The sequence below is a fragment of the Tenebrio molitor genome, chromosome 5, assembly GCF_963966145.1.
Source record: "Tenebrio molitor chromosome 5, icTenMoli1.1, whole genome shotgun sequence".
Taxonomy (NCBI): Eukaryota; Metazoa; Arthropoda; class Insecta; order Coleoptera; family Tenebrionidae; genus Tenebrio; species Tenebrio molitor.
This window is the reverse complement of record NC_091050.1, coordinates 16,726,388-16,742,998: the sequence shown is the minus strand read 5'-3', so window position 1 is coordinate 16,742,998 and position 16,611 is coordinate 16,726,388. Positions and strand designations below refer to the sequence as shown.

The 16,611-nt window shown below is 33.5% G+C and overlaps 1 protein-coding gene across 32 annotated transcripts in view; it reads right to left on the bottom strand.

Moving 5' to 3' along the window:
- The window catches only part of LOC138132282 (uncharacterized), an 89,866-nt gene that overhangs the window by 50,980 nt on the left and 22,275 nt on the right, over window positions 1-16,611 (bottom strand). For 31 of the 32 annotated variants that reach the window (XM_069049716.1, XM_069049721.1, XM_069049717.1 and 28 more), the window contains one exon: window positions 11,043-11,099. The exons of the other annotated variant lie outside the window; for it this stretch is intronic. In XM_069049716.1, the coding sequence (XP_068905817.1) occupies window positions 11,043-11,099 (57 nt within the window). The remainder of the gene's footprint in view (window positions 1-11,042; window positions 11,100-16,611) is intronic. 32 annotated transcript variants of the gene reach the window in all.

Below are 16,611 nucleotides of genomic sequence, written 5' to 3'. Positions count from 1 at the left end.
TGCGAAAATATCAACAATATTTAGAACGATGAAACGTGGATATAGCAAAATGGTAATCAATTGAGCCAGTGAGTGAACGAAAACGTTCCCTTGCAAAAGCGAGGGTAAAAGGTTCACGATTGTGCATGCTGGAACTTCTACAGGGTTCTTGCCAGGTTGTGATTTGCTTCTTAGTTCAGAAGTAGAGCATACAGCTTATCACAAAAATATAAATGTTAACATTTTTGAGAAATGCTCCCAGCCCTAAATAACGTTCCATTTGTATTTACTGCGATTTGTTGCATTTATTACACAAATTGTTTCTTTTGTCTTTGATTTCGTTCGTTTTTCTTTCATCGTTGACACACGTGTCTCAAACTCACAAACATATGCAGCATAACCTCAATAATGATCTAGGGGAAATTTATGGTGAAACTGAGATAGAACTGGACCAAATGTCAATGATTTTTAATATATAATACAGTTTGGTATTTTGACACTGACAATTGATTATTAAAAAAAACGGACTATACAGGCCGCGACTAAAGCATGTCACGTGATCTGACGTCACAAGAGCCGGCTGACCGTCCACGCGATGCGTTGAGCGGGAACTCCGAACAGTCTATTTGTTCGTTGATAGTGACCGTGTAAGTAGTCCTGTTTTCGCAAGTTTTCTTTTTAAAAAGTGTAAAAAAAAGTTCAAAAAAGTTAAAGTGATAAATTAAAGGTGGTAGTCTTCTTATATTTACCAAATTTATGTTGAAGACGATTCTTGAAATGAATGAAAAACGCTAATTGATTGTCAAGTGATTGATTGATGCTGTTAGCGTCAGCTAATATGGATGGCCGTTGGCTGTGTTTGCAGCGCATCCTAAAATTTGTGTTTTTCAACAAATGAAAAAAGTGAAAGTTATATATTATTAGTTAGGTATAAAATAAACTTTTGGTTGGTGCCGATTAGAATATAATAATAAATATATCATTTTATTAAAAGCGCTAAAAATTTGCCTAAAACAGGTGTCCCAGTGTTACGAAAAAGCTTCATAACTTGTTTGTTGTTAAACATGTCAACTTTTTCTTTTTTTTTAGATGATAGCTGCGTTTCTACTGCACATTCTGAAAATATTGCGGTATATACATATACAGCGTGTCCCAATATTATAAAAACACTAAAGTTATGTTTTTTTTTAAATTGAACCTACCCAGTTTGATTTCATTTTTGGATTTTATGCTAAATTATTAATGAAATCTGTACAAGTCGTTTTTACTTATCTGCCATCGTTTTTGATCTTTTTTTTACCAGAATTTTGAATTGCAGGGGTCCGTTCGAAAATTCGTAACTTCCAAAACGTTGCATATAAATTAAAATAATTAACGCTGTTTGATTCCTGAATGTTTGCCGCATCTGTTGAGTGTTTACCCAACAATCTATCTCGGAGGCTACGTTACTTACGGTGTGAACAATGTGTAAAAAACTTCAGGAATGTCCAAACTACTTTTTGTCAAAATATGATTTATTACGATTCATTATTGACGTTGGATTTTCCTCGTCAAGGTCACATAATTTTTTGGCAGTATGATTTTTACTTCAATAATATTTTAGCTGTGTATGTCGCCAATACGGGCTGATAAAGTAACCATGTCATGCGTAAACTGTAGAGGTTATGTTATTCGCTGTCAGCAAGTCAACTTGATAGGCATTTTTCAGTTCTTAATTACATTTAATTAATGCAATTTTCAAATTAGCTTTTAAAAAACCTTCTTTTTTCTTTCCGCCGTGGTAAAATTACCCAGGAGTAGGATGGGAATAGAAGTTTTATGAAAAAATCTGTGACTTTATTTCACACGACAAACTAATATTCAAAATTAAAGACGTCAAATCGCTCTAACACGATAATGTGAAAATTACTAGGAAAGGAGGCGCAGGTTTGCAACATGACAATAATTTGACAGGGAAAACCCAACGTGAATAAACTTTACACCTAGTTACTCATGAAAATTGAATATTGGGTTGCATCTTGAGTTCGTCAGCCTCGTACTCTTACGTGAAACAGGTTGTACAGGGTTATTCTAAATGATTGTAGTCGAAGTAGGCGTGAAAACTGAATGTAAAATTTATGGTTGCCGCTCCACATAAAAAAATCATCAAAATGATGTGTTAAATTGGGTGCAAAACAACTCAATATTTTTAAAATTGATTGTAGAACAACTCAATATTTCTGGATTCAATCGTTAATTTAACAAAAATAAATAAAAATCTCATCACCGCACTTTTCACCTACAAAATGACAGTGACAGCGATACAACTGACAGTTCACATGAAAGCGGCAAAAACGTAATAACATGGGCATGGCCTACTTCGACTACAATCATTTAGAATAACCCTGTACAATCAATTTCACATAAATGTGCATCTAAGCAATCCATGAAAATTTGATTTTCTGTTGGTATTATTACCTTGTTTATAATTTGTTAGTTTTTTGGTCCGTTTTAGCATTGCTGATTTCAACAGCAGCAGTGTTACGTTTTTTATTGGTTAAATTAAAGTACTGTCGCGAGCAAAAAAAACTGGTCATCAAAATCATGCTTTGACACAACAGAAAATGCTTCATTTTAAAACGGTCGTAAATATATCACAACCTATCATCATGTTGTATGACATTAATTGTCATTTTTTCCCCATTTTTTTGACATTTTGTTGACATGGGCGTAATCAGGCAGGGAATTTTTTTTAATTTGTGACTATCTAACCAGAATTTTTTGCTCGCGACAGTAAGTCTTACTTGTTTTTGTCTTTGTATTTTTACCAAGTAAATATTTAGTGGATATAACCTATATAGTGGAGTAACGATAGACAAAAATACGGCGTTATTTCGGAACCGGTAGCAAGAGTTCCGATTGTAATAATTTTTTTTTTTTTATGTCATGAATACAAAATACTAAAACCTTTATAGGTTAAAAATTGACGCTCATAGTGGGAAATACACTCACCGGCACAAAGAGCGACTCATTATGATTTCTTTAATAAATAATCTTGAAATTATATTTGTGCTTATTTTTTTTTATAATAGTTAAATTCGGATATTTTCAAAGATCGGGAGTGCTATGGTCAACATGGCAACCGAATTGTTTTGTTTAAATAAATTATTGAAAAGTTTGCGCTACTTCCATGTTGTGTTTTTGTCCGTTGTTTTACGTGTTAAAATTTTTAATTTGACAATACGAGATACTAATTCAAAATACTGTTCAAATTTTGACAATTTTTTATAACAAATTTTTTTTCTAAAAAATAACTTTTATCATTTTTCATTAAAATCTTATTTCCTGTGTTTAATGTTTTGTTTGTCGGATATTCTTTGGCAAAGAATAGCTTAAATAGCACCTACCAATACAACATGATACCAAAAAAAAATTCTAAGAGAATGAATTACTTAAAATTCAAAGTGAGTAGAACTCTTCAAACGATCATTGTGACGGGTATTGGTAAAAAATATACAAGAGATGCTGAAAGTAAAAATTTATTAAGAGTGTATTATAAAAATTAAATATTTTCCCCCGTTTCATCCTCTTCTATGTCATTTTCATCTAAAATTGTTGATGGTGGGCAATTACAGTGGCTTACTTTTGAACACGTTGTTTTTCAGGAATGGAAAAACAAAATAATCAAGGCAAGTTGTTGGTAGAGTTGGGAGTAAAAAAAATCATCAAAATTGTGACATTTTCAAAAATTCAATATAACCCATTCTTTATTGTCAATGTGACAGTTTATGACAACTGGAACATTTGAAGAATTTATCAGACGTACCTACTACCCAAAAATAAATTACTCCCTATATTTCGAACTTTTTTCATGTTGTGTAACTAGAATTTTCAGAAGTAATTTTGAATGCCTAAGGTTGGTTACTATGAATTGAGGGATTAAGTTCAATTAAATATGCCGACAGAAACCAAAATTGATTGTGAAACGAAAAATCATCTATCACTTAGCGAGGCATTAGTCATTAATTTGCAACTGTGACAAGGAATTAGCCACAGCCTTACATTTTTGAGATACCTTTTGTCTGCCACCAGAAACCACATAGCCCCCAACCTAACAAAAATTTATGGCAACCTAGTATCGAATATCCCTAAATCCTAGAGAGTAATTTATTTTTGACACGATTGTAGCACAATTAATTAAATTAAATGTAGGAAGGGCAGTTTCACATTTATGACTGTTATGTCAAAAATGATGTCTGTTTTTTTTTACTCTCCTCTGTAAGTGCCTTGAAAGTTCTGAAACTTTTGTTGAAATTCCTCGAAAACTAGAGGTGTTGAATAGGACGATTCGCCGTTTCTGAAGTAACACTGCACAATGAAAATTTTTTGCTCCGAAATGAACATATTGCAATAGCAAATTTTAATAGTCAATAATTAATAATGACAGTTCTCCATTGTAATGACATCTGATGACATTTGAATTACATTTTCACGTGTTGCCAACCGAAGCGTATTAATCACGGACCTCTGTTTTTTTTTTATTTTTGATCGCATGGTATTACTAAACACTTTTTTGTCAAAAATCATCAAAAATAATTATATATTTTCTTCAAAAAATGCTAACTATGCGACTCTAGAAGACAAACTGAACGTGTTTCTATCTGAGCCGGTCAACACCGGGCTACCGAATATCTACCTATTGTTCTTCTTTTTCCACATACAATTCATTCCAAACAAGTTTCAATATGACAATATACTCTTCCCAAAGTCATTCTATATTGTTCTCTAGTATTTTTCTTGCGAAAATAACGATTTCTAACTGGAAAATTTCAGTTCTTATAAATAAACAATAAATTAATGAAATAAACAATGTGCGGCAATTTTTAACCTATAAAAGTTTTAATATGTTTTATTTATAACACATTAAAAAAATTTCGTTCAAATCCGAGCTCTTGCTACCGGTTCCGAAATAAAAACCTAACGTTACTCCACTAGCACTAATAACGGATCTGTCATTATGTGACTTTTGTAATCTAACTAAACTAAAGGTGCTTTTACACATCCACAGCTCACTGGATGAACATTTATATGAAATCAACTATATGTACTATTCCGGACACGGAATCTTGGCCACAACTGACATTTAACTGATAAATATATGTGAACTGGCCTTTATTGAATATAACCCAACTTTTTAGGCGATAATGCCATTTCCTTGCGATTTTTGAGGTCACAACAAAAACTTCAAAGCGATTTTTAATAATTATCATTTATTAATGACACTAATGATTGGTTTACATCATTTTTTTTAGAAATGTCTAAAAAATGGTGTCCGGAATAGTATTATCAGTCCACTCCCTACTGTAAACTTCCAAAATTATGTAGGGTAAGATATCGAAAACGTCAAATACTTAATAGGCACTGGACTGTCGATTGTGAACGCACTATACAGGTTACGGATCACGGATCAGCTGTTTAAATCTTACGCTTTTACAAGAGTGGTGTGCTCTCGATCGACTCTCCAACACCTTTATATCAAGGCCGAGAAATGATTCTTTAACATATGGAGAGAAAAATTGTCGCCGATGCCGAGTCAGGACAATCTCCAGGATGTTAAAGGATTTCGCGGCCAAGGGACACACAAAATTTTTTGTGCAATCGAAAATTTGTGATTATTATAAAACGAACAATCAAAATTTACTTAATTATCAATAAATACATATAACGGGCCTTCAAATAAATTTATATTTAGAGCAACCTATGGAAATTCAATTGTTTGCAACATTTTTCCAGCGTAGAAAATGACACAAGAAACGTCTGACATTTTACCGAAATAAAATTAGGTTAGAAAATATTTTTAATTTTTGTAGTGCATTCTCCCTATTCCCCTCCACGGAATATGACAATATGAAATTGGGAAAAAGCTTACTATGTAACCTGTGTAACTCTGGAGAATAATTGGTTACCTAAAAAAATTAGTTTACACTGTTAACAGAATTAGAATGTCGCCTACGCCTACTCTAAATATTTTGTCAGATTTTTTTAAGAATAAATGAAAATTCGACAGTTGGCAATGATTTAAATTGTCATATTATTGCCAAAATGAATGAATTTCCAAAACGGAGTAAAGCATCAATAAGCAAGCAGACGAAGCAGCACATTTTAAAGGCTTTCAACAAAATAAAAGAAATTACTCGTGGAGATAATGGAAACGTAAATACGTAAAACACAAAACTGTAGAAGTAGTGCGGATGTTCTTTCGGTAAATCTAAGTGCTGTACAGGCTTCAGTCCCAGAAGTATGTACAAAATTTTAAATGAAGGACAAGAATAAGGCTTATGGGAAACTTTAGCATTCATGACATAGCCCCCATTATTGTTGACGACGAGGATGAGTAGCAAAATGCAAAATTATTTCATTGTTACGTTCAACTGCCTTTTCGTATTTGTTTAGTGCAACTTTGCTTTTTTTTTTCAAAATAATTAAACAAATTTAATTTCACTATATGTACTTTGATTCGGACCAGTTTTGACAGGACAAATGACCTGACCCATAACCTAACTTTTTAAAAGCCCAAATTCGCGGTAAAAAGATGTATTCACAAGACAAAAGTTAAAACGAATGAGATGCCGGATGCCATCCAGTAATTTTTGTGGATGTACATCAGGCTTTCGAAAATCTGCGCACGTTTTGAATAAACCAATTGGAAGCTGCTATTTAAAATACGCGGACACTAGGGGGCGGTTTTATTACTATATCTGTTGGTTGGCCCAAGTATATAGTGTGAGCGGCAAAAGTATGGAATACATTCCTTAAAAATTAAACAAAATTTTTTTCGAAAAAACCTTTGAGCAGGTCAATTTTAGTTTATAAAAATACATATTTTAGTATAAAACAAAATTCCAAGCAGTCATTTGTTTTCGAGTTATGACGTCATAGATACTTTTTTTAAATGGAAACCCTCTATTTTTTTTCTTGATTCTGATAGTCCTTTTAATTGTCTAAACGCCAGTATAAAAATTTTGTTACCTCACATAAGGAAATTTTTGAGAAAAAAAAAATAAAGTTGGAAAAATTGTTATTTTTATATTAAGTGCGTGAAGAGAGTGTTTTTTGTGCATGAAAAGGTCTTTTACGCCGAGACGAAGGTCGAGGCAGTATAAGCCTTTGAATGCACAAAAACATCTTCACGCACGAAATATAAACAATATTTTTTCTATAATTGATTCAAAAAATTGAAATTAAAAATTCAAATTTTTGAAGGAACTCTGAAGTTTCAATGCAGTGACCATGTTGCTAGGTAACTAATAAAATACAGTGCGTGAAGTGAAACACAGAAATAGTCGTGTGCGTGAAATAGCATTTCACACACTGTTTTGTATGGTTTCTATGGTTTCGATCTTACTAACAATGCAAAAAGAAATACACGTTAGAAAATGACCCACTTCAGGCACCGATAACTATGCGTGAATTTCAATTTTTTGAATTAATAATAGAAAAATAAATTTTATAACGATCAAAAACAAGTCAAAAACTGTGTTAGTAAGTACTTAAAATTATGGAATTAAATATTTGAATTGCCATCCCCCAGCTTGTTGACAATAAGCAAGTTTATGAAGGAATTCCCCCTGTTTTAGTTTTATTCCAGCACCCAATCAAAATTAAAATTTCTATACGTTGTGTTTCTGTTAAATGAGTCATTTTCGAAAACGTTTTGTAAAACAAATAACACATACGAATGAAATTGACAGTAACATTTGACTGTTCGATTAACCTACTTGATTTGTTGACTTGTTTTTGTTCCATATAAAATTTATTTTTTCCAACTTTATTTTTTTTTTTTCTCAAAAATTTCCTTATGTAAGATAACAAAATTTTTATACTGTCATTTAGACAATTATAAGGGTTATCAGAATCAATAAAAAAAATAGGGGGTTTCCATTTAAAAAAAGTATCGATGACGTCATCACTCGAAAACAAATGACTGCTTGGAATTTTCTTTGGTACTAAAACATGTATTTTTATAAACTAAAACTGACCTGTCCAAAGATTTAAAAAAAAAAATTTGTTTAATTTTTAAGGAATTTATTCCATACTTTTGCCGCTCACTGTATATATAAATCAAGTAACTCTAGTTCGTCATTACAAAAGTGAATTGATTATAAATTCGGCTTACATGTCGCTATGGAAATTACATAAATAAAATAATTCATTTTGTACATAAGCGTAAAAACGTCGAAAGAGAATTGTAGTGAAAGTGATGTTTCAGTTTCGTGTAGGTACATACACCTCGATAGTTAAAAAGTAGGTACGTATTATAAATTCTGCGGTTTCTAATTTCATAGCCGAAAAATCTAAACGCCAGTCTTACATTGAAACTCTGATTTGCATCAAATATTAGAATGACGTTTACTTTAACGGCCGTCGTTAAAAGCAACGGCCGTAAAATTGGATTTCGCGGCCTGTTTTTACTATGGCGAGCATGGAATTTCGGGCAGCAATTTACATGTCATTTAAAAAAACCCAATGTAGTCTAAGCTTTATTGTCATAAATGTCATAATAATTAATTTTGACAGAACTTCAAAATAAACTGTCACAGTTATGCACAATTATTTTACATTTTAGTTATTGATTTTTAAAGTTTAATAAAAAAGACGTTTTAGTTCTCGGAAAATCACATCTAAGCACTTGCAGCTTTTCAGAATTGATGAATGCAATTTGCAAAATGATATGAGACAATAGTTGATATTAAAATGAGGTTATTAATACGTCTAGCACCTAAAGCCTATTTCACATTTTATATCAGTCAAATTTCAAGTCTGCCCGAAATTCCGTGCTCCCAATAGTACACGAAGTACGGTTGCACAAAAAATCATTTGTAAGCATCCAGAAATATTGTTTATACAGGATTATTATAAATGAAAAATGAATGTAATCGAAGCAGGCCATGCCCATATTATGAAATTTTTGCCGCTTTCATGTGAACTGTCAATTTTTGTCGCTCTCCTGTCATTTTTTAAATGAGAAGTCCGGTGATGAGGATTTTATTTATTATTTTTCAATTAATTCACGATTGAATCCAAAAATATTGAGTTGTTTTGCAACCAATTCTAAAAATATTGAAATGTTTTTTTGTATCCAATTTAACTTCTCTGTGTTAACGGTGTGTAGGTACTCACTTATTCACATCATTTTGATGTTTTTTTTAATGAAGCGGCAACCATAAATTTTACATTGAGTTTTGACGCCTACTTGGACTACAATCATTTATAATAACCCTGTATAAAACTCAAACATACTAAATTAAAACATATAAAGGTGATTATAGCAACTGTCAAACATACAAATCTAGATCAGAGCTGATAACCATATAAAGCAAAAAGTACTAAAAGATAACTCTGCAACTTGACCAATAAAATTTTTCAACTTTCTCTCTCGTACTTGCATCAGCGACTAACTCACTGTTTTCTATCACTTGATTCCCTGGGGACAATTTTCAAACGAAATAGTCTGTTTTAATTCTGACACATCAGTTTTCCTATTTGTTTAGCTAGAAGACGTTTACTTTACTAGGGCCGTTCGAATGTTTGATGTCTGTGTCACATGTAAAGGAACGATTATGTCGTTTTTGGAACATCTGCTTCGATTATAAATACAAATTAGAAGTGTAACATTAATAGGTTTGAGTTCGAAAAAAAAACTTTTTTTTACTTCCTTCTCTAAAGTGTCACATTTTGCACTGACATAGTGTATAAAACGTCACTTTAAATACGATTGTTCATTAGTCACAACTTGATGTCCATTCGGGCGTTTTCGGCATATTAAACACGCTCGAAGTTTCTTTAAACATGGCTTTAATTTTTTGGACATATTTAGCCCTAGATCAAGTTGGTATTTTGATGTTTAGCAGTTTCGCGTCCGGCGTAAAAGAAAACGTCATTGCAGTGAAATAATTCGTTCTATTTTTCAAATATGGAATTGATAGAAACTGATAATGAAGAGGAAAATTTCATTGGTACAGTTAAGGACACGAATTTCGGGCATCATTTTTCTGTCATTTCAAAAAATTGCTGTGTAAATCACTCTTTATTGTCAACGTGACATTCAAGTCAAATTTTGAAATTTATTTTTTGTTCACGTCAATCGCATGCCAATCAAAATCGTCGCGAATATATTGACAGTGATGCCTCAAATTCCTTGTCTCGAACTGTACCCCTCCTGAAGTAACCCAAGCGGCAGCAGAAGCCACCAATAATTTGTTGCCTGGTTTGTTACATTTGTTTATTTGGTCGTAGAAAAAGTATAGTATGTAACACGTTTTATAAACTTCTCTAGACACTCGATTATTAAACACTCGCTCCGCTACGCTTCGCTCGTGCCTAACATAAAACTCGTGTCTAAAGTGTCGTTTATAAAACTTGTTGCATAATATACTATATCCTGTGTGAATCCAAAACTAACTTCCTTCCTAACTTCTTTTCGCCTATCCTCTTGTTCTAGTGCAACTTTATTTCCTTCCTTGCTGATACACGGGCGTAAATTCTTGTAGAATCTCATACATCATTCAGGCTGTAAGTATATTATTGCAAGTTTTAGCACCAACTGATCTCGTTGTATATTCCACGTTGATTAGACACTCACACACTTAATTGACAACTCGACGTGCTAAAGCAATTTGAAAAAAAAAACTCTATTGTACCTAAAATCTAACAATGAGTAAACTTAACTTGCGTTGACGCGCTTAAGTAATATTAATGAAATAAAACCATTAGGTAATTAGTTCGAGCCGTACTTGTTAAGCTGTTAATTAACTAAGTAGATTCACCATTACTACTTTATGAGTAAACGCGGTAGGTAATATTCTCGCCGAAATTAAGGGATTTTTTTTACTGTTCCTTAGTGTTTTCATTGTTTAATTTAGAGTTTAATTGAAAATCGTTTAGGTACTGTATAGAATTCAATTTAACTTTTATAATGCGATTATTAATAAACCATCAAATAAAACACGGGAGGCAATTTTTAATGTAAATCGAAATTTAGCAAAATCTCTTTAATAAAGTTGACAAAGTTGGAAATAACTTACCACTGTCGTTACCGGAAGCGCTCCTTCCAGACTTTCCATCGGCGTTCCATTCTTCATCTACAAAACAAAAATGTCCAATTTCAATGTAATTCATAACACAGAATAATTAGATTTCCGACAAAATCAACTCGGTTCTAGTCCGTCTGTGCGCACAGTTACTGGCGTCGCTTCCGATAACAAATTTCCGAAGAAGATTACAATCAACTAGTAGGGCTAATGGAGCGAAAGCCTGCGATATTACGGAGACAAACCGCACGTCATAAACTCATAAAGTCGTTTCTAATGGGGCGAATTACCTGAACATGTTTCGGACGAGGAAACATCGTCGTCTTCGTCGTTATTTTTGCAACAACGACTACACCTTGAGCACATTATAGTCTATAACGGGCCGTGGGGAACCTCCCCGAAGCGATTCAATGCACTTGTATGTACCACGGAATATTATTAGCTAGCCATGTTGCGTTACGACACTGAAAGTCGTCTGTCACACTCGACTCAATTAAACACATCTGATGATGACTCTGAAATCCACAAAATGTGACACATGCGTAACATTATTAATTTGTTGTTCTCCGACAATGAAGAGTCTATTTTCTATGACATTCACGAGGCGACCAAAATCCGTTCTCCAGAGAACGCCCTATATTTCACAAAATAAATCAATCGAACGAAACACCAGAAACTTTCCTGTACAAATCCAAGTCGAAAGTTTCCAAAATAACTTGTCTTTCTAAAAATACAGTCATCTACAGTAATCTACACCATCGTTTGAAAAATGTCAATAACCCATAAATCGCCTTGACTTGAAGACACTGTTATTCTGAAAATACAGTCCAAAGCATCTCCAAACTTATATTCATGAATATTCAGATCTTATTAATGAAAAATTATACAGTGTGGAATAAAATGATTTACATCTAGTTACCTTTACATTACCCTTGTAAAAATACGAAATACCGCTCTACAAAAAAACAAAAAAGAAAGCCTAACCTCAAAATACACTTCTGGACAAAATTAAGGGACCAGCAATAAACATTAAAATTACTCGATGAAAGTCTCATTGATCTTAACAAAATTCACACACGTCATAGTTAAGTGTATATTACATTATTTTTGTAGTATGCCATGAAGAAATGAACAAAGGTAAAGCACTTGTTTTCAAAATAACGAATGCCGACAAAAAAATACTTCTTAGAGATACCATTTTGAGTTGTTTTACTGTGCTAAAGCATTGATTTTATCAATATAAAAGTACAAAATCTGTTTTCCGTCACATATTAAACCAAAAGTATACCTTGGCGGCATTGAGGAAGTGTCTTAAATCATTATTCTTCTCCGCGACGGGTATTCGCAGAGGGAAGTTGCTCAAATTTTAAATACCAACAAATCTGTGGTACAAAGAGCTGCTGCAAGACATAGAACCACTGGTAGTTTTAACAGAAGAAGAGGACAAGGTGCTAAAAGAAAAACAACCGCCAGGGAAGATCACTACATAGAACTGCAGGCTTTAAGGAAGCGTTTTGTAACCTCTCGGGAGTTAAAAAATGACCTTCGTTGGCTACGTTTGGATTCTCGAAAAGAAATTTCAACAAAAACTGTAAGAAGGATGTTGAAAGAAGTCAATCTGATTGCCAGAAAACCTGCAACTGGTCCAATTTTGACAGCCTTACATGAAAGAAATCGTTTATCTTACTTTTTAAACCACCAGTTATGGAATGAAAGATACTGGGACTCAGTTCTATTCACTAATGAGTCCCGATTTCAAATTTCCAATAACGATTGTCGTGTTCTCGTTTTGCGAAGACCTGGTGAGAGGTACGTGCAGTGCAACATTCGTAGAGTTGATAAATTTGGTGGAAGATCTTTGATGGTATGGGGCGGAATAAGTTTCAATGGTCGTACACAATTAGTTATAGTGCGAAATGGATCAATGACGGCAGCACGATATAGGGACGATATTATTGTACCTCATGTACAGCCATATGCTGAAAATGTTGGTCCTAATTTTATTTTTATGAACGATAACACAAGACAACACATTACTCATATTGTAATAATTGCTTTGAGAAATGAGAATATTGACAGTCTAGAATGGCCAGCGAAAAGCCCTGATCTAAATCTCATTGAGCACCTATGGGATTACATAAACTACAATTAATCTTGAAGAGCTGTCCAACTTGCTTATACAAGAGTGGTATCAAATACCATAACAGAGCATTCAAAACCTCATTAAAAGTATGCCAAAAAGGATGCAAGAGTGTATAGCAATCAGAGGCGGGAACACAAGTTATTAGTTTACGTTAATGATTTTTTAAAATTACATTTCTTAATTTATTGTTTTTAGAAATTTTGACTGTTTTTAGTTTTTTAGCTAGATTAAGTTGAATTTGTATATTTTTTTCACGTATATACCATACATAATGTAAAATACACTTACCTATGATGTGTGTGAATTTTATTAAGATTAATGAAATTTTCATCAAGTAATTTTAATTTTTATTGGTGGTCCCTTAATTTTGTCCAGAAGTGCATATATCCAAATTCCAAATGTGATTTATTGCGAAGGGATGATATGAATGCAAAGTTGAGATTGAAATTAAAACGGAGCTAACAAAAGAAAGTCACAGCTAGTGTTGAAAGTGGCCACCAAGGTTTGTTAATGCAATTTAGTAAATTGTAACAATTGTCAATTCGATTGATGACATTTATTGACAGAACTAATAGTTCGGCACTTCTAAAAAAAAGTAGAGCGGTACAGGAAAATGTACATGTGCAAAAATTCCAAAGGTAACTAGATGTAAATCATTTTATTCCACACTGTATAAAACAGCACATTCTGTTGCCAACTGACAAAAACCAAATAGACGAAAATTTACTGTTTACTCTCGTGTCAAAAATAAATTACTCCCTAGAATTCGAACCTTTAGGGAAATAACGTTTTTCATGTTGTGTGTAACTAGAATTTTCAAAAGTAATTTTGAATGCCTAAGGTTGGTTACTTTGAATTGAGAGATTAAATCCAAATAAATATGCCGCCAGTAACCAAAATTGATTGTGAAAAATCATCTATCACTTAGAGAGAAATTAGTCATTTGCAACTGTTACAATTAACTTACGTTTTTGGGATATCTTTTGTTTGTCATCAGAAACCACATAGCCTCCAACTTGACCAAATTTATGGCAACCTAGTAACGAATATCCCTAAATCCTAGGGAGTAATTTATTTTTGACACGAGAGTAGCGATTTCAAACTGAAACCTAATAATAGTATGTAGTTTATTTGACGAGTTCGTGTGTAAATTGGGGTATTTTGGTACGAGTGGGCCAGTTGAAAACGCTCGTTTCACTCGCGTTTTAAAGGCCCACGAGTGCCAAAAAAGCCCAATTGACCACACGAACGAGTTGAATACAAAGTTTTTTTGTTCGACGAGCCCCTTAAAGGCTCCAAATCGCTTAAAATATTTGGCTTGACGTTTCGTTTTGACAAGTGGTGACATTTATCAAAATTCGTTCACACAGGAGAAAATTCTCAAATTCTGAGTGTTGAACAAAAAATAATAATGATAACATTTATATTGTTTTGGGAGTCCGAAAAAAAAACAGCTTTCATAATTTGGCAATTGCACCACTTAAAAAAATTTACAACTCTCGCAAAAAGTTTCCACAGAAGTCTATAGGCAGCGGCATAAAATCGATAATTGTACAGTCGATGGACAAATAAAACTGGGACAAAAATGACAATCACATAAGTCAAAATTTACAAATTTGCATCGTTTAATTACGGCTTTATCACAAATAGGTTAACTTTGGTCTGACATATTGTATAGACACTGACAAATATATTGACAATTCAATGGTCTGATTTACACAGATTAAATTTTAAGTGTCCCAGTTTTATTTGTCCACCGACCGTACATTGACCACATACTGCCACTGCAGATTCAAAATTAAACCACGTATTTGGGGACTCCCACGAATTTTTCAATCAAACCAAAATGTAAACAATTCGCTTAAATGGAAATTCATTAGTCTGATCATCACCACTTTTTTTTTTGCTTCTTGTCCTCACAAAGAAAGGCATTAGCACGTAAAAGATATTTTCTCACAGGAGTTTTCATATTCACAAATCGTAGCGTCTCCCTTGAATGTTGTTTTGATTATAAAAATTCAATTCTGACAAAAAAAGCGCTTGTCGCAGCTTTTATTTCCAGGGGAATTTTTTCGAATCGTTCCAGGGATCTAACCTGGATTTTTAGGAGAAAATCAACCGTTGTTTTGTTGTTGTAGTAGTTAGAAGTAATTACGTCTGCGACCCAGAAGTGCTGGTCCGTTGACCTAAATACAACCGTTAAATAATATTTAATGAGGTTTTACCCCAAACATGCAGGAAAGCACATCCCAGATCGCGTGACCTCTCTAACCAACAGCGAACACAAAACATGGACATTTTACAATCATTCATGTCTTTAAATCCTTTTAATTCATAATCTATAACAGCCTAGTTCCACTCGGGTCGAAGACCACATAAAGTAGGTGTTTAGGATCGATTGTGCCTACTATTATTTTATTAATGTAGAATAAATGTTAACATCTTGTCGGGCATTTTAGATTAGTTTTTGCTGCTTTGTCAACCAAAGAATAAAACATTTTTGTGACAGCAAAAAGTAGACTGCTGTGAAAATGTTCAGATGTTAAGGCAAATACAACCTCCACTGAGGGATGAAATTTAAAAAAATACTTGGACTTGGACTTGGAACGAGTCACTAAAGAAACATGTGCAAATAACAAGTGTCTACAGGAAATGCTCAATTTCTTATATTCTGTGTAGAGCTAGATGTTTAAAAAAAAAAGGAAAAATATTGATGAATGCCAGAGTTAATTGGTTATAAGAACTTTACCATTATTCGAATGAAGTTCGTTTCCTGTGTGTGGTTACATTAAATCAAAGAAATCCCATAAGGAGAAATAAATTAATAAACAATGTAGAAAACAGGTCAGGAAGTGAATCCCCCTGTTGCTTTTTTGCTATGATTGATAATTAACGGATCACGAAAGGGACGGGGATCTATCTAGGTCAACGAGCTTTTCCGTTTTCGGTTTTCTATTTAAATCAGGGGTCCAGCCCTGACTCCCCTTTCTCGCTCATCTGTTTTATTTTTTTAATTAAATCACGTTTCCAAAATAAAATAATTAGGTGTAGAGGCAGATTAACGCGAACCCAAAGGGAGAAATAGGTTAGTCTGTTGCTTCTCCTTTTAAAGCAGCAAGATCCCCGGATTCGTCGATTACCCCATCTGCTGCACAATCACCTCAAATCACAAGACATGTCCCACCACCGGTTTTTTCTTGTTTTTTTATTATTGATAAAGCGATCGTGTGGCACACTGGAGGGTGACTGTAAGGGCGCGAGCGCCAAGGAGATGCGCGGCGCAACAGACAGACATCCGCAACGAACAGCGTTCACCGCGTGACTAGCTTTGTGTATCCGCCCAACGCGGTGCACCCCGACGAAGGAGGTCGATAATAGAACGTCAGTGTTACATATACGCGAGAACAGCACCCCGACATG